Consider the following 19,753-nt stretch of genomic DNA (forward strand, 5'->3'; position numbering starts at 1 on the left):
TATTTACCGTGAGCCAGGCTTGTGAACACTGCGGTGAGCAAGACAAAGCCCCTGCCCTTGGGGAGCTGACAGTGAGTATTGACTTTGGGGAAAACAGACAAATACATATAAATAAATAGGATAATTTCAGAAAGTGGTAAGTGCGGTGAGGAAAATAGACCCCAGTCACAGTAGAGAGGGATGGGTGTGGAAAAGGTAGAGGCAGTCAGGGGGTGGGGTGGGGGGAAGCTGGCTACCTAAGTGAGGTGCTCAGCCATGACCTGAGTCATGAGAAGCCAGCCATGCAAAGACCTGCGGGAAGAGCTTTAGGAAGAGGGAACAGCAAAGAGGCGGGAGTGAACTTGGTGTGTTGGAGGGACAAAGGAAGAAGAGAGCAGTTAGCAGGAGCAGAGCAAACAAGAAGGAAAGGGAGGAAGTTGAGACTGCGGAGGTAGGCATAGGCCATAAGACTCCTGTCACTGAACATTCCAAGTAAAACTCCAAGGATTTCTTAACTGTTTTGGACAAGTTTGGATGAGTTAACGTTTATGGTCCCCGGCCAGGTGAGATGCAGGGAGGCTAAGCTGTAAGTCAAACACATGCTGGTAGTTCCCACCATATGCCTACCCTGCCTCAGCTCCCTGTTCTGCTGAACTGCAGCTGATTTTAAAAAATAAAATAAAAATGGAGCACATGGGTGGCTCAATTGGTTAAGCATCTGACTCTTGATTTCGGTTCAGGTCATGATCTTGCACTTTGTGAGACTGAGCCCGTGTTGGGCTCTGCGTTGACAGTGCAGAACGTGTTTGAGATTCTCTCTCTGCCCTGCCCCTGCTCACATTGTTTCTCTCTCTGTCTCTCAAAACAAACAAACAAACAAACAAACAAAAAAATAACTTTGAAAAAACAAAAATACCGTCATGGGGCAGCCTGAGAAATGGTTCCAGAGAGTGCTCCGTCACATCAAGAGGAGTTATGGAACTAGAGGTTTTCTTTTTCTTTTTTCTTGGAACTAGAGTTGTTCTAGAGGAGTAAGCAAAGTGAAAAAGAGCAGTTAGTATTCAAACTGCACTGAGAGAGAGGAGCACAGATGGGCTCACCACCTCCACAGTCCTGTTCCCAAATAACTGCAGCTGGTAGGAATTGAACATTTGCTCCCTCCCTTTCTTCTTTTCCCTTTGTGGTAATGCGGAGAAGGCTAGGAGTTTGAAAAGGGAAACAAAAACTCTGGCTGGTTTATTCCTAGTTTTCAATCAAATTGTATCACAGGCCACAGGGAGGAAGAGTCAGCGTCAAGAGCAGCAACAATGGTTCAGACAAGTTGTCCTAAACATGGGAATGCTCATCTGGAATTACTTAGAGAAGTCCCACTTGACCGAGGCCTACGGCTGGAGTCAGCAGCAATGCTCACACACACCATGTGACTGAAGGAATTAGAGCACAAGGGCCCTGGCTCTGCCAGCAGCAAATTAAAATTAAGCTGCTCTTTAAGGACAAGCTGGATCAAGCAGATGGGTCCTCAACCACATCCTGAAGGCATGTCTCATTATCAGGTCTTGGCTTCTTGGAAGTGTAGGGTCAGCATGACTCTACATGTCTCCAGAGTCATCCTGGCTGGCAAAGACTTTCCAGAGGTCAGAGTATCAGTTAAAGAGTTCCCAGTCACACCTTCCTATTTCTGTGCTCAGTGGTCACCCAAACATTAGCAAGTTCCTCCAATTCAGGTCTCTGGTTAAACCTTTGGCTCATTTCCCTTTATCTCCAGCAGAGAAGACATATGCAATGCTGTTTGTTCCACCCCACTTGATCCTGATTTTATTTGGGAAATCGCTTTTATTAAATATGTTGTTATGAAGATTATTCTTTTATATATTGCAGATTTGGTTTATAATTTGTTTAGGACTTTTGCATCTATGCTTATGGGTGTGATTCACATGTAATTTTTTCTCTTACTATCCTTGACAGAGTTATGCCAATCTCATAAAATGATGCTTTATGCCATAAAATACTTCTTTACGTCTTTCCTTTTGGGCTAATCAAGATTCCCCAGAGAAGATTTCCAATCTCCTGGGCGCTAGAGTTCTAGGAGTCCAAGATGGCAGAGAACATTCAGAATGTAACTACTCACTTAATCCCCTTATGGTACTTTCATCCTCAGTTATGTTTCTGACTTCCAGACCATAAACCGTTTTTCTCTCTTGAGAATAAATCTTGAATGGGCTGAGAGAGCAAGGGAGGGACAGTCACCAGCTGCCCAAAGTAGGGAGGGGATCTAACAGACACACCCAACCTTCAGTAACCCTTCTTTCACTCCCAATTCCCTTAATGGTCATCTGGAACTACCATATTGGGGAATTACACAATGTAAATTGGTTTGCTTAGCACTGGCTGTCTCCACCATTGGCTCAGGATTCAACTTTTTCAGCTCTGCTAAATTGTTCAATGCCTCTGTGGGCTTTCCAGCTTATTGTTTCTCCTCTTCTGTTGCTCCCAAGTTGTGGATTTAGGTCTTCTAAACAAATCCCTCTACTGTCACATTTAACAAAGTTAAGTGTATCTTCTAGTTTTTAAATATCTGCAGTATCTATCATGGTATCTTCCTTTTGATTTCTTGTGTATGTGTTTTAATTAGTCTTGCCAAGATCTGTTAATTTGTTTTTTTGTTGTTGTTGTTGTTAAGACTTAACTTACAGCTTTGTTGATCCTATCTTTAATTTCTGCACATTTTTTTAATGTTTACTTTTTGAGACAGCACAAGTTGGGGAGGGATACAGAGAGGGGGGACAGAGGACCTGAAGTGGGCTCTGTAATGACAGCAGCAAGCCCGAAGTGGGGCTCAAACCCACAAACCGTGAGATGACCTGAGCTGAAGTCGGACGCTCAAGCAACTGAGCAACCCAGGTTCCCCAATTTCTGCACACACATTTTATTTCCTTCTATTTTTAGATTTTGCAGTTCTAATTTCTTGACATAGATGCTTAGCTCAATTCTCAGTCTTTCTTCCATTCTAATAAAATTTTAATACTATAAAATTTAAGTACTATTTTAGCTGTATCTGTCATTTTGATATGCAGTATTTATCATTGTTTAGGTTAAATTTCCTTTATGATTTCTTATTGGACCTAGGAGCTAATTTCTAAACATATAGGAACCTTCTAGTTATCTCTTTAGTTTCTAACTTAACTGCTTGGAAATTTGGTGATGTTGACTCTACTTTCCAGCGTATAGTTAATTTTTGAAAAAGTTCCATGTGTGCTCAAAAAGAATGGACAGTTATTCGATGCAGTGTTCTAAATAGATGTCCATTACACCAACCTTACTAAATGCTTAAACCTTTCACTTGAGTTTTTGGTTACTTGACCTATCAACAATTAAAATCTTCCATTATAATACTGGCTTATTTTTCCATATAGGTATGTTTTTGCTTTATATTTTTTGAGGTTATTAGGTACATACTAATTTATAATTTAGAATCTTCATATTTTTCCAGAGAATCAAGTAAACATATAATTATGTAATGACTCTATCTCTAGTAATGCTTTTTGTTTTAAAGCCTACTTCCAGGGCCATTGTGTTGTACAACTCCAGGGAGGCTGTGAATAACATACTCTGGAATCAGTCTGGTTACTCAGAGTAGCCCTAATTTGGTAATTATTAGTATAGCCACACCAGATTTATTCTGGTTAGTATCTGCCTGATATATCTTTCCTATCCTTTCTTACAACCCAGGGTTGCTGATGTCTCTTATAATCAGCTTATGGCTGAATTTTTTTTTTAAAACTCCAGTTTGACAGTGTCTTTTTTCTGGGACATTTAACACATTTATATATAATTATTGACACATTTAGATTTATCTCTATCTTATTTTGGACACTTTGTCCTGCATTTTTTTTCTCTCACCATGTTGTCTCTTTATGGATTGATTATATTCTTGCTTAGAAACTATATCCTGCTTATTTTTTAGTAGTAATGTAGAAATATAGATATATTAAATAGGTATATAAGATATATAAATTTAGAGGGGCACCTGGGTGGCTCAGTCGGTTAAGCGTCCGACTTCGGCTCTGGTCATGATCTTGTGGTTGATGAGTTCGAGCCCCGCATCAGGCTCTGACAGCTCGGAGCCTGGAGCCTGCTTCGGATTCTGTGTCTCCCTCTCTCTCTGCCCCTCCCCCGCTCATGCTTTGTCTGTCTCAAAAATAAATATAAACATTAAAAAGATATATAAATTTAGATAAACATTTTATACATCTAGATACAAATATTTTTATACGTTTTATATAACTAAAAATAGATATACAAATCTAGAAATCTAGGATGTTATTAACATATCAAAGTCTAATCAATATACTTCTACTTGAATGATATAAAGAATATGTTTAGTCCAATCACCTCCCTAATTACAATTATCTGCTTTCATGTATTTTAGTTTTGTCTTTCTCTGAACCCTATTAGACTTACCTACACATACTTTTTGTTTAGATGATCCACATATTTATCATATTTCAGATCTTTCATACTGGAACACTTTCCTTCTCCTTGGGCAAGTTTTTGACTGAAAATGTATTTTATGTCATCTTTGGAAGACAGTTTCATGGAGTATAGAATTCTAGGCTCACAGTTAACTTCTCATAGCACCTTGAAGAAATATTTCTCTTTCTTCTTGCTTATATAGTTGCTGATGAGAAGTTAGTTGTCAATCTAATTGTCTTTTCTTTGGAGGGAGGTAATCGGTGTTCCTGGATGCTTTTAAGATCTGTTCTAGGGTTTTGCCATGATGTGTCTAGAAATGGATTTATTTATCTTGCTTGGAACAGGAATACTAGAATATTATAAACACTTTGATTAAAACTTGAGCCTTTATCTAATGTTATCTTGGAAAGTACTGTGACAGACAATATCCCCTGCTAGGACCGAGAAGATTCTTAGAAAGTCAGAAAGGTAGGGGGCTCAGGCACTGATGGAAATGTTGATTAGGATGCTACACTTTTTGCTTTCAGTGAAAGGGATGTCCAGTCTCAGTGAAATACATAGTCTTCAGCCAATTCCGAGGCTGGACCTAGCAGAAGCCAGTGAGGATCAGCGTAGACTGGGAAGGATCATCTATCCCATACAGAAGCTGAAGCAGGGAAGCCCTGAACTATCTTGCTGTTTTCTATTTTGTTTTTTTTGTTTTTTTTTTAAATTTTTTTTTCAACGTTTTTTATTTATTTTTGGGACAGAGAGAGACAGAGCATGAACGGGGGAGGGGCAGAGAGAGAGGGAGACACAGAATCGGAAACAGGCTCCAGGCTCCGAGCCATCAGCCCAGAGCCTGACGCGGGGCTCGAACTCACGGACCGCGAGATCGTGACCTGGCTGAAGTCGGATGCTTAACCGACTGCGCCACCCAGGCGCCCCTTGCTGTTTTCTATTTTGAAGAACATGAGTCACCTGGCTGCTTTCCTTTGTTGCTAAAGAAACTCTTAGATCAAATAAGCCACTTACTCTCATTTAGCAAAGTGTTTTATTCAAAAGCTTCTCAGCACCATCTAGTTGTCAGAAAGAATGGTATCACTTTTTCCTGCCCACCCAACTCCCAATTCCAGAGGCAGAAGGTAAGCCATTTGGCCAAGCTCCCCTTAATGATTAGAACTCAGATCATGATATAGTTTTGGCTGTTTTCACACTCCTCTTTTTCTCTAAGCCTCTACTTAACCCTGACTTGAGTAGAGCTGTGCCCCCCCCCACAGTTCCAAACAACAGGAAGGAATCATGTCAGATCTGATCAACCTCCCATTCCTGGGCTATTAGAGGCATATAAAATTACCTTGAAAAAACCTGAATTCAGTGACTGCCATCTAGGAGGGACAGTGATACTGTCAGGCAGCATGCAGTTTGAAAGCTCAAATCTTAGGACAACCCTCCCCCAACTCTACTCTAGAAACACGGAGCATCAGGTCCATTTTCTCTCCATATTCTACAATTGCTCATCCTCTCCTGTCTTATTAAAACAGACACTAAACCAAACCTTTTTGACAGACTTAAGACACACAATTACATCTGATTAAAATGCTAAGAGATCCTGAGCTGTTGGAGGTGAGGAGAGTACATAGTGTGACCTGATCTTTCCCTTTAAGAATATTTTGTTTCATCATAAAGCACACTTCTCCAAGAGGTTCCTGGAAGAGCAATCCAAGTATCTGACTGTGTCCTGTGGGAACCCGTGTAACTTTGGCTTCAGTCCCTGGGTCTGTCCTTTGTAGCCACTTCAGGTCCCATGGGAGGAGGAAAGAGCTGCAGGCAGCATCACTTGGCCAAAGCCCCCATGGGGTCCCACGCTGGCAGGACAATGGGTTCCTGCTCTAACACAGCTAGCACCTCTTCAGGGACATGCTTCCTGTCCACAACCACTTCGTAGACATATTCAGAGAACCATTCATCTGTCATGCACAGGTAACCTGGAGAAAAGAACAAAAGCCTCATGAATCCAGAGGGCAAGGGGAAGAGAGCAGAAGCCCCACAGGCACTATAAAGAAGTTTGCTACAAAACTAATATTTGCACATGTTTTTCAGCTTTCTCATCTATAACCTCACTTAATCTAAGTCTTATTAACTATTCTGTGAAGCAGACAGGCCAGGCAAGGCTTTAGTTTTATCAGTTAGAAAACTGGGGCTCAGAGTAACTAAGTGACATGTCCCAGTCACACAGGTGAGGTTCAGACCTGGGCCTTAAACCTAAGACTGTTACCAGATCCCATGCTGTTCCATTGCCCAGGCTGTCAGGGCTAAAGAGAGCATGACCCTGAAAGATAGGTGGAAATGCTTCTTGTTCATACAGCCACACCACGGGGATTAATCTCCATCTAGGGTCAGAAGGGCAAGCACACAGGGTCCATTCTTACCTACCTTCTCACCATCACTGGCTGTTCTCCTACCTTTCTCGCTACTGTAAATTCCTACAACTAGCTAAGCTGGAGAGCTGAGAGGAGACCCAAGGGGGCCATGTCGTCATTCCCAGGAGCCCCTTTTAGCAGATGATACTGTATAGGTCAAATGATAACAGTCTTTGTTGGCCTCCTGGGAAATCTGATGTGAGATCAGGTAGAACTGGAAGACTGAGACAGCATCCTGACCTCTCTTCCTCAGGAAGGCCCAAGCGTTTCTGGACCTCCAGTGGGCGGGCTGGAGACCGGCACAGCTGTACCGGCACCCAGGCTGGGAGCTCAGCTGAGAGAAAACATGGCGTTATCAGCTATCCAGCCATCTTAGAAATCTGCCCTTTCCCATTGGGAAGATTAACCCATATCTTGGGCTCCACTAGAATGAAACAAATTCCCCTTCAGGAACGTATTCCAACAAACTTAAACAGCAGGAAAACTGCTTCACTTGAGTCACTGATAATATAAAGAGCAAAATTAAAGCGAGAGACTACAGTGTGTGTATTTGAAACAAGAATTGGCCAAGGAGAGAGCAGAGAGCACAGAACTGTGAATATACACAGGGGTCCTGCTCCTCCCATGCAAGCACTCACAGGAACTAGCGATCATCTTCGTCATCATCACTATCGTCACCATCGCCCATCTTCCCACGGTACCTGTTCTATACCAGACACTTGAGCCATTTTTTTCTCAAAGTGTTTGTGCAAATCTATATGCTGTATCCTTTCTCACTACAAAGAACCAAGAGAAGGAAAGCAGATGTAGGTATTTCTCTCAAGGCGGTCCTCTGGTGTGGCAGTTATCAAACTTCTCAGCCCTGGACCCAAACTGTATGTATTCTCTTAAAATTACTGAGGATCGTGAAAAGTTGTTTATGTGGGTAATACTTACTGATACCTACCGTATTTGAAATTAAAACCTTAAGTTAAAAATACTAATTCATAAGAATCAAAAAACATGAATGTAAATAACATATTTTTAGGAAAAAATAATTATATTCTCCAAAACAAACTAAACTTCAGTTAGAAAAGTGGTTTTGTTTTACAATTTAATGTCTGGCTTCATGGAAGACAGACGAATTCTTGTATCTGCTTCTGTCTGCAATCTGTTGTTCTGGCTGAAGTAGAGGAAGTAAAATCTGGCCTTATACAGATAGGCTGCTGGAGAAGGGAAGACCCTGCAACCTCCCTCAAAGGGAGGTTGACAACTTTGACAACTGCTGCTCTAAATGCCAGACTGATTTAAGTAATTAAAATGCAACATGAAGGTAAGCTAAATGGTGCAACAGAGGACATTATCTGACATAAAACCACAACTATTTTGGTGAGGTCACCCTGTGCCCAATTCTCCTCTTCACCTCTGACAGAAGCCAAAGACAGCTCGCTCTGATGTGGCACAGGGTATCTGATCTCGTAAGAAAACACCCCAGAGAAGTGCCCAAGGGCTCCTTCCAAGTCACGTGAGGGAACACATCTTTGTCCGCGGATGCAAGCCTCCTGATCCGGCTCTCTTCTTCTCGGCAGGGGAGACAGGAGAGGGGAACACAGACAAACGCTGTAGCCTGTGCTGTTTCTGGTTTCTGTCTTAATTATATTCTCCAAAGGCCCTGCTTTGCTTGCGTCAGCCAGTCAAGGACCTGGCCCTTACTGTCACCTGCACCACTGCCAGTAAGTTCTATCAACGGACAGATAGTTCTATCAACTGACATCAACTCTCAACTTGGTCAGCTGAAGGGCCAGTACTTGCTGCATACTAAGTAACTGCTTCCTGAGAAATTCATTATCTGCCCTCTCCAAAAGGAATTTTCAGTGGGCATGGAGACCAGACTACTGAATACCACACCATTTGAGACACCGGTCATCCTCCTGCCCCCACATAATGCAGGCTAAATCAATCCCTAGCACAGCTCTGGACAGTGAGGCAGGTGAAGGACAGGGGCAGATTCATGTAATAAAGTTCTGTGTCCTTATGACAATACTATCATCACACAATCAAATGAGTCTTCAAAGAATGCACAGAGAAAATGGACAATAAGTACATCTACACTATCTTGTTCCAAAAGCAGATCAGATTAAGTCCTCACAAATTAAAACTCCTATCAATTGCAATCCACCCTTAGGACCTGCCTGATTAGTCTCTCTCTTCAGGATATGAGTTCTCTGGGGGCCTACAAAAACCTCACAGTCTAGGTGGCCTCCAAGTAATTGCACCCTGAGTAGATAATGAACTTGGGGCTGCTCTAACTGTTGTATACTGTGTGTCTTGGGAGTTTGAGATTAGGATCAGTATGTCTGAAACCCAAGTGAGTGCTGTGTAAGGAAGCAGCAAAGTACCCATTCAGGCAGGTTTAAAGTGGCCATTTTGACTTGAACAAAGTTGCAGCTTCTAGCCCTTAAGCACTTCGGTAACTACAACAGGCGTTCCCCAGGGAAAACGGAACAGAAAAATCTGCAACAAGGATCCCAAGGTTATATTTTGGGAAACAGGTAAATAGATAAAGTCAGCTTTAGGAACGAAGGTGAAATTAAATTTTGCTTAAACTTTAAAGTGGTTGTTTATATGCAGTGAGAAAGAAATAAGTTAGTCCCTCAAAAAAACTGGCAATGTTTCTGTATTTGTTAAGAAAAAGGGTAGTGTTGGTTTGTAAAGAGAAAAACCGTGTCTGTTGATACAGCTCTAGACGGATTAGGCCAGATTCACTCAGAAACAGAAAAGGTGTGAATAGGTTAGTTTAAGGGAAAGAAGATCTTTACCTGAGAAAACAGTTTTCTGAAATTCTACCAGAAATCTAACATTTAACCTCTCAGACTTAAGGGGATAAATACACCATCATTCATGATTAGGTCAATTTTCTATCTTGTGCTGTCTTTGGTCTACGAGGTACTTCACCTCACTAACAAATGATTTGTGGTTAACATGGGGTGGGTTTTTTAGGGCTATTTTTGAAAAGAATGTGACAAAATCAAGTTTCTGTTCTGCTCTGATGGATGTGTCTGGCAGCATGGACCTAAGGAGGCTGGACTGTCAAGGCCTCATTAAATCACTGCCAATCTTTCACCTGATGGTGATAATGCAAGGTTGAAGAAAGCCTCCGAGAAAGGAAAGCAAAACCTCACTGGCATTGTTCTATTTCCAACTTCCTAATAAATAGTGAGAAACAGCTTCATGGAACATAGCCAGTCATTTAAAATGAAGTTGCAAAGGCTATGTAGCAACATGGGAAATATTTAAGTGATAAAAGTAAAGTATATTAAAAATGATATACCCTATATAATTACAACCATGTTACAAATCCAGATACACAGGTGAAAAAAACTTACAAAAAATAACAAAATAATTTTATACAACAGGGTAGGTGATTTTCCTATCAAAATTTCTGAATTCTTATATTGGTTTTTGACTTCAAATACTAAAGATTACCCAAATAATTAACGCATATTAGAACAGATTTTGGAAGCATGGGAGGAAGAGGAACAACACAAGGAGGAAGAGGAAGAGGTGGATGAGGAGAAGAAGAGAATAAATTTAAAAACAGCCTACAATCCCACCACCTTGGGATAAGCCCTGTCCACATTTCACATATAGCCTTTGATAGTTACTGCGGGTAGACTCTATACATTTAATAAAATGAGACATCATACACACTCTTTTATTACAAAGTACCACACAAGCTGTTTTCCAATGCATCTCTTTCCATATTGATTAATAAAAAATACATCTATCTACACCATAGTTTTTAAGCGCTGAATTTGTATGAGTAAACCAATTATGATCAATCCCCTACTGTTGAAGTCTGGATTGTGTTTTCATGCTTAGAAACAACATTGCTATAAATATTTTTGCAACTAAATCTTTGTACGCATCCTTAATTATTTAATTTTCTTATGTGTGTTTGCTTGCTATTTACAGTTTTCTTTTGTAAAGTGCCTGTCTGGCACCTCTGCCTATTTCACCTGGTGTGTTTGCCTTTTTCGTAGTGATCAGTAATAGCACACTATATATTTATATATTATAATGGTGGCATACATTTTTTCCTATCATATAATTTTCACTCTAATTTAGTCTAGGATGCTTTCTAGTCAACTAAAACTTTTTATTTTCATGAAATCAAATTTATTAATCTTTTCCTTTATGATTTCTAACTTTGGTGCTATGCTTAATAAACATTTTTCTACTATTATAATAAAAAATAAGAGAAAAAAAGAACGATGAATGGTAAGAAAACATTATAAGCATAGTCTAAATGAAAACCCACCACTCGCTTAAGGCCTTGGCACAGTCTAGTCTCCAATTAGGAACATATACAATTTCACCAGATAATTACATGGTGATAATCTGTCAACCACTTTTGTTGGGTACCCACTGTATAAAGCCGTCGTAATACCTTACATTTCTATTGAGTGTGTTGCAAATGTGCAAAATGACACAATCTCTTGAAATGAAATTTGGCAATATCTAGACAAATTTCAAATGCATTCACCGCCTTCACTAATGCCATTTCTGGGACTTTATCCCACAGACACACAATACTTGCATGAACATAGTATGTATTTATGCACGATAACTAATATTTTTTTAGCACTTACTATATGCCAAGCACTGCTCTAAGCATTGTGCATATACTAACTCACTGCAATACTGTTTGTAATAGCAAAAAAACTGGAAGTACCCCAAGTTCCACTAGTAAGGGAACTGATTGAATAAACTATGGTACATTCAGACAATGGAAAATAATGAAGCTGTCTCGATATGGAAACATACTGATATGAAATGCCTCCAAGACATGCTGTTTAGAGGAGTGAGAGCAAGAGGCAGAGCAGGGTAATACGGCGTGTTACCTCTGCTGCACTAAACCACACTGCAAACATACAACGAAACTAACAGAAATGGTAACCTGAAAGAAGGGAAGGGGAAGGGAGTGGAGAGTGACAGAAATGGAAAAAAAGCCTTCTCTTTATATGCTTTCTGGTAATTTGATTTTGGAACAATGTGATTTTATCATTTGTCAAAAGAATTACACTTTCAAAAGCAAAACGAAACAAAGGCATATGCATAAATCTGTAGGAAGCTTCACTTCACAATGCAGTTTCACATCCACTGCCCTTGTTTTGATTTTAATCCTAAAACAATGCTACAAGGCAGGAAGGGTTGGTATGAATTGTCTAAAGTCCTGTAGCCAGTAAGTAAAGCCCGCATTCAAACCTCCGTCTTCAAATTCAGAGTCTTTTCCATGAGGTTCAGCTTCCTTCTAGAGAGTGCTCAGAGGCCAGGTAGTTATGGCTTAGGCAATAAATAACAGCACGTAATCTAGTTCAGGCAACTGAACTTCACCTGCTCACACATTCCACATCAGCAGTCATGTGCCCAGTTTTTGTGAGGTTTGCTTATAAGGTATTTTGTATCTTTAAATCAGAGATGCCATGTGTTCCCAGGGCATGCATTGAGAAGACAGAGAACAGGTTGGGGTGGATGTTTCAAAAACAAAAGAGAGAGAGAGAGAGAGAAAGAAAGGGAACCGCAAGTGCCATTTATGAGACAAACATTGGACACTGATATGAGAAGAGGCTTCTTTTCCCTCCAGAGTTAACACAAAAGTTTGGCTATACGGTGAGTTTGGCTATTCAATTTCCTGAACCTTTCACTGATAAGAGAAAGGATACTCTTATAGCTTGGTATTACCTGTGGCTTTTTTTTTTTTTTTTCCTTTCCAGAAACAAAAGCTAGAGAGCTTACAGAGTGAAAAATATGGTAGGGAAAGAGGGCTGTTTTGGCTTGTGGGTTGTGTTTCTTTAAACCATCAAATCACAACCAAATTTAGTTATAGCAGAAGCACAGGCTACTAAAGAAGTGTCCTCTGCTAAGGAGTCCAGAAGAAGCCTGTCTACCTCAGGGCTGAGGAGAAACGGCAACGTACCAACCAGTCTGATTTCTCCTTTTCCTGGACCCGTGAGCACGACCCAGGCGAGCCTGAGAGCACACACAATTCTGCCAGATCTTGAACGATGGACAGGAGAGGCAAGTACAGATTTAGGTGTCATCCAAGGGTCTATTTTCTCACTGAAACTCAATGACTTCTCTCTGACCCCAAAACTATCATGACTCCTGTTTCAGGCAAAGCTTGCTTTTCAATCTCGAAAGCTCACACTATTTCTTGGCCTCATTCCTCAGATGTGCTGAAGCACGCTCCACATGCCAAGACCCCTCCTCAGCTACCCTTTCTCTGGCTGGCCTCCCACTTCCTTCCCAAAAAAAGTCGCAACCCTAACACCTTTCTTCAGACTCCACTCACCCTTGAAGACTCACTAAGGAGCCTTCACAGCTCAGTCACTCACCAGCCACCTTACAGTTTACCCCTAGAGTATGCTGCACTTCATCCCTATAATTAAAAACTACATGTGCGGCAAGATTTACAACCTCAATCGTCCCAGCTTCAATCCTCCTGCCCTCTCACTGCACCTAGCATTTGAAGGGATTAGTCCTGCTGCTGATGTGGCAGAACAGCATCCCCATCCCTCGTACAGTTTCCAAAACCTGCCTAAAGGCCTTTTCCCTGGACGCATCTTCTGACTGCTCTGCCGCAGCACGATTTACCACCACGTTCTCCCGGATGCCATCTAGTCCCTTGACTCCTTGCTAACCCCTCACCCACCTCAGCTTCAGTGTCTTCCTCCTGTCTCCCCTTTGTGGGGGCCCTCCCCAGTTCCCATTTCTCCGTCATCTGCCCCTCTTGGAGAAATCATCTCCTTTTCCTTTTCTGGGTCTACTTATCCTATATCTTACAGTCTGAGGAGCACACCATGAGTGCCGCTTCTGTCACATCATGGCCCTCTTCAAATCCCCTTCCTGCATCCCTGATGAAGAAGTATAAATTCCTTGGTGGGCCAGACATTCACTCCACCGTGGTCTGAGCACGGTTCCCTGCACCCCATCAATAAATGTGAGATGATGCTCCTGCTAATGGTTTTTTTCCACAGCACTAGGTTTATTCACCTCCACTGCTTTCTCTCACGAAACTAAGCCCACAAGATGAGTTACTCATCCGGTAAACTGGTGATGTAGCACGATGGTTGCACTACAGTCCTGAATTCTTAAGAGGTCTGAAACTGGAAGCGAGGGCAGGTTAAACAGCTCTCCTCTAGAAGAGAAAGTTTAAGGGGCCTTCTTCTTGTTCTGCCTTCATTTGTCCATAGGTAATAGTAGCGACAGTCACAATGACAGCTAATATTCCGAACACTTCTTATATGCCTGGTACAGTTGTCGCGACAACCCGAGGCAGGTATGGTTATTATCCCTACTTTATAGATGAGAAGCATAAGGCTTAGGTAGGATAAATACCATGACCGAGGTTATACCGCCAATAGGTGGGACTGCCAGGACCTGGGCGGTCTGGCTCTGGGTTCTGTGCTTCACCTTTATCCTTCTGAAACTAATGCAAATACACCTTGGAGACGATCAGGTGAAAACAGTAGAAAGCAAACACATGGCACAAAACTCTACGATGAATATGAGGATATTTGTCCCTGAAACTTATGCCTGGTTACAGGTCAAGAGGAGCCCAAACTGTCCCATAGTTTGTCCCCTCTCACAAATGGTAGCCCTTCTTAGTCATACACTTTGATAAGGAAGCAGCGGTCGATCCGAGATCACAAGCTTCCTTTGTTTCACTCACTCACATGTACTATTTTTTAGCCCAAGTCATGCAGCCTCTTTGGTTAATAAAGATAGAGGATGAGAAGTCCCTTTGAAAGAACTCTGATACTTGGTAACAGCAGCACTTTTCCCAAGCTAGAAGAGACATGAAAACATTGCAGTGCAGTAACAAATTTGTATCTTGCCCCCTTCCAGAAAGTCAGAAGCCTCTGTTTTTAGCTCATATAATTTTCTCGTTTCAGTATATTCAGCTCAATATTATCTATAATTTACATTACTTGTGCCAGAAATACAAAACTGAATTTCAAATAGGTCTGCAAATAACAGGTTATCTTTTATAGGTAATAAACATTTTTAGGAAGCTGCTTCTGTCAAACTAAGAAATCTGAGTCCGAATTCTATCTCTGACACAGTGCAATCCAAGTAAATCAAAACCTCTCAACAAGTTTCAGTTTTTTCACATAAAACATGGGCATAATCACCCATACTCCTATCCTGAGTTACTCTACCTTGATACCAGGAGGAAAAATAAATACAAACGCATCAGCAAATTTTGAATTCTTATGAAGCAAGATGCTATGAGCTATATATACTGAGTACCTCTGACAGAAATACAGAATACCCATTAAACTCTTCAGAGTTATGTAATAGCATACAGTTTGAAAAATGCTTTCATACATTATTTCATTTGATGGGTATATACAAACTGTAGGACATCATAAGGAAATAGAAATTACATGTTACTGATAGAGGAATGTGAAACCGTAAGGACTTAAATTACTTTCCAGGATCTACAATCAAGAAAGTAGTCACTGTCTCTCCTGGTTCCACAATATGATATTAGATGAAGGATATGAGGACTTTTTTTTGCCTAGCTTTGGACATACTGTCTCCAAAATCATATGGGATAGTTTGGCTGGTGAGGCTGGTTTTCCAGAAGTAGGAGAAGTCCAGATATAATCTGAATCAGCCACATAAATTTCTTTCTAGAGTAATCTCTAATATGCCGAAGTCTCTTTAATTGAAATCACCAAGAGACTCTCTTTTAGGAGAAAGTCTGAAAATTCCATTAAAATGAAATCAGGAACAGAGAGGCTACTTGTAAGAAAAGATGAAGAATATAGGTTAAAAACAAATTCAAATGTTCATGTATCTGAAAGGCACAACAGGAATTTGAAAAATGAAAAACTAAAAAAAAAAAAAAAAAGAGGTTAGAGTGGGAGAGAGCCAAAGCATAAGAGACTGTTAAAAACTGAGAACAAACTGAGGGTTGATGGGGGGTGGGAGGGAGGGGAGGGTGGGTGATGGGTATTGAGGAGGGCACCTTTTGGGATGAGCACTGGGTGTTGTATGGAAACCAATCTGACAATAAATTTCATATATTAAAAAAAAAGAAAAACTAATCTTGGTTCAAAATGAAAACTAGGAGAGACAAAATTTAAAAAAAAATTTTTTTTTAACGTTTATTTATTATTGAGAGACAGAGAGAGACAGAGCATGACCATGGGAGGGGCAGAGAGAGGGGGAGAACCAGAATCCAAAGCAGGCTCCAGGCTCCGAGCTGTCACCACAGAGCCCAATGAGGGGCTCAAGCCCACAAACTGATATTATGACCTGAGCCAAAGTCAGACGCTTAACCGACTGAGCCACCCAGGCGCCTGAGGAGAGACAAAATTTTTAAAAGAAATATTTTCTTTCAGTGACCACTGCAGGATGAAAATAATATTCTCCCTACCCTCACTTAAAGACTGTGTTATTTAGTATATTGAGAAACTAAATAAGAACCATGTTATGACAACTCCATGTTCAGAGCTCTGCTGTATCAGATTTTAAAACTAGAATACCATTTCATGACTAAGTGAACGCATTGGAGAAGTAAAGTTCCATAATAAGACTGGCTCATTAGGAGCAACATCCAAGAATTCAATTTATTGATGATCAGAAACACCTTGTTATATGCATGACAGAATGCCAATAATTATTGAAGCTGGGTGATGGGCACGTGGAAGTTCCTTAGTACTATTCTGTTTACTTTATATGTGCTTAAAAGTATCCATGATAAAAAAATAAGAAAAAGAAACAAACACACACATTATAAAGCAGCATGGACAAAATAATTCTGGGAAATTTGGGATATTTACATAGTTTTTTACTTGCTCAACTCACAACGTGCTAAATTTGAACATAAAACTTCACAAGATACCCCACCCTGCTCCCTTATTATTCACATTCCCAGCCATAAATGGTGCTCTAGGAGCCCAGTTTCCTGACATCAGCCATTTACACGATGTCTCCAATCCTTTATGGTTTTATACGTTCCCTCAACCACTAGTTTCCGATCACCAAAGATCATGAATTGTTCTGTTGTTCTGTTATTCCATGAGTGGAATAGAAGCTACAAGAACAGAGAAACTGACAGGAAGTAGAGTTCAGTGGTTAAGAAAACTGGCTCTAGTGTCAGACTTTCTGGGTATAATTCTGGTTCTATCACTTATTATCTAGATGACCTGCAGCTTATTTTGGCTTGAAGAGTGTCCTCTTTTCAAGTGATTTTCTGACTAAGAGAAACACCAAAGGTTATTTCCTCTATTTTAAATTCTTAAATACTTTACAAACCATTTTACTCTAATAAGTCTACCAACTTCTCCAAATGGTAGGCAGTGTAACAAGTCCCAAGGTCTGTTCCCTTATCCAGTTGTGAAATTCATTTCTTTTTCTTTTTTTTAAGATTTTAATTTTTTTAAGTAAACGCTACACTCAACGTGGGGCTTGAACTCACAACCTTAAGATCAAGAGTCACATGTTCTACCGACTGAGCCAGCTAGGCACGCCCCCGCCTTTTCTGATACGATCCATAAACGTACAAAACACACAGCTAAGTATTTTAAGAAGCAGGTGCAAAAAGAAAGCCTTGTTGGTAATACAACATGTTAGATATGCATCCAATTTTCAGTCCAGCTGACTAAGAATACTGGAATTCACCAACATGAAGTAACCCAATGGGCCCAGTTAGACAAGAATGAATTTCTCTTTTTATATCTCTTGTGGTCAGAAAGTACTTTTGTTCACTTGGGGAAACAGGACCGATGGGGAAGACCAAAGCCAGGACTGAGGAGAGGGCAAGGGCAGCATGCCTAAGTATCTCTGCTCTGTTTACATCTGGCTTGTATTATCAACACTGCTTTTTCAGAAACCATCAGTCTTAACAGGCAGAAATCCCAAAGAGAATAGTAACAAACTGTTAACAATGTTATCTACAGAAACAAAATCCCAGCATTGCTGTTTAAGGCTGTCATGTCTCCAGAGGGAGCACAAACAGAGCTTCTGCTTCACACATGCCAGCCAATGCCCACCAGGATGCCAGATAGGAGGGCCTCACTGGGGTAAACACATATTGCCAGCATAACAACATACTATACACACTCTCCTAAGGTCAGGCCAAGTATGCTAATGAAGTTAGATTTATGTTTTCTTTCCTTCCTTCCTGTTAAGTAAAAAAGAACATCACTAAGAAACACATGAAAATAATTTATTTATTTTGGCTTTGAATGAACTATTCCTTATTCCCCACTCCTCAATTTCTTAGCTTTTAGTTCTCCACTGAAATGCTTTGCTCTGCATAATCTCAGGCATTTTAGTTATTCAAGAACAACAACAAAAAAGTTAGTTTAATCTTAACTAGATAGCTGAAGATTTCACCAAGGATTACAGGCAGATCACAAGGATCAAGACCTCAGTTCTCTCAACATAATGGAATAAGTTAGCAAAAATAAAACTTTTGAGTAAGTAAAGAGGTATAGTTGAATGGGAAAAAAAAATAATAGTGGCCCAGAATCCTCGTTAAGAGTATTTAGGTCCAAAGCAATAAAGGCAATAACTCACACTACACAGAAGAAAGCACTTGTCTGACTTTATGTGTTTATTCTCTCTTAAATGGATACTACCATGTAGTGTAAACCCTGAGAGGTTTGTTGTTGTTGTTGTTGTTTTGTAATGCAAGTGCCTGACTTAGGCTTTGATTGCAATGGCATCCACTGCCAAGATGTTTATCTCAAATAAACACATTGTCAGCCACGTGACTAGAGAAAGAGCCAGGCCACCTCCCCCAACTGAGGCTCCTTTGTTTTAGAAATCCTAGTTGATTTCAATAACTGACCATTTAGGCCACTTGCTTCTTCTCTTCCCACACTTTAAGTTCCTGCTCTTATGTTTTAAATTCACCAATAAACAGTGAGCCTGCAAAACCCTAGTTTCCCATCCTCAATTCTATTTAAAGCAGAACCTCAGGCATGTGCATGCTCTCTGTCTACCTGTGACCTCAATGTCTGGCCCCACGTGAGCTGTGTAATTTCCAGGTTCTGTAAGCAATAAACTTTTACTTTTTCAAAGTTTCCTGATGGTTACCACTTAAGGGTATCCTGTAATCATAGTAAAAACCACAAGGGTGTTCAAGCCACGACACCGGCTATGGACAGGCTGAGACCAACAAAAAACACTACTATCTATAAATTGAGTGACTGTGACAGATGGAAAAATATCACAGAAGCAAGCCAACAGGTCCAGGCTCATCTAAACAAACCGTAACTTGAGTCCACTTCCTAGACACTAACCATTATGGACACAAGCCCAATTACAAGGGACCAAATTAGACCAAAAATGAAACAGAAGCTACAGAGGTCCATCTGGAGCAGTATCTTATGTTGTAAAATGTTACAAATATCAAATCCTTCCAAATTAAGACAAGCTATTCCTCTGCATCCATTTCTTAACTACTACCAATTTGCAGATGTAACTGAATTATGAGTGTCCGTTACTTTCTGCTAGGTTTGTTCAGGTTTCTACTCCTCTCCATCTGATCCCTATGTGTGTTTGTCTTAAAACAAAATTCATCATATAAGGAATCACCAATTTTAAAATATGCTGCACTTGGGGGGGTACCCAGGTGGCTCAGTCGGTTAAGTGTCTAATTTTTGATTTTGGCTCAGGTCATGATCTTGCGGTTCATGGGTTTGAGCTCCGCGTTGGGCTCTGCGCTCACGCTGATGGTATGGAGACTGCTTGGGATTCTGTCTCCCTCTCTCTCTGCCCCTCCTCTAATATGCATGCTCTCTCTCTCTCTCTCAAAAATAAACACTGAAATATATTATACTTTAATTCACACCAGTTAATTTAATTAATAAGTGCCCACAATCACAGAATAACAG

General features: G+C 40.6%; 2 protein-coding genes across 3 annotated transcripts in view; both read right to left on the reverse strand.

Moving 5' to 3' along the window:
• SLC6A4 (solute carrier family 6 member 4) overlaps positions 1-1,769 on the reverse strand; it is a 45,865-nt gene extending 44,096 nt beyond the window's left edge. The window contains exon 1 of the mRNA XM_049637961.1: positions 896-1,769. The gene's annotated coding sequence lies outside the window, so the exon portion shown is untranslated. The remainder of the gene's footprint in view (positions 1-895) is intronic.
• A 3,697-nt stretch (positions 1,770-5,466) lies between these two features.
• The window catches only part of BLMH (bleomycin hydrolase), a 46,587-nt gene continuing 32,300 nt past the window's right edge, over positions 5,467-19,753 (reverse strand). The window contains exon 12 of one of the 2 annotated variants that reach the window (XM_049637973.1): positions 5,467-6,419. In XM_049637973.1, the coding sequence (XP_049493930.1) occupies positions 6,268-6,419 (152 nt within the window). In that variant the 3' untranslated portion in view covers positions 5,467-6,267. Of the gene's footprint in view, positions 6,420-16,004; positions 16,208-19,753 lie in introns of those variants that run through there. The other variant, XM_049637972.1, reaches the window with a different exon arrangement.

Source organism: Panthera uncia, chromosome E1, assembly GCF_023721935.1.
Source record: "Panthera uncia isolate 11264 chromosome E1, Puncia_PCG_1.0, whole genome shotgun sequence".
NCBI lineage: Eukaryota > Metazoa > Chordata > Mammalia > Carnivora > Felidae > Panthera > Panthera uncia.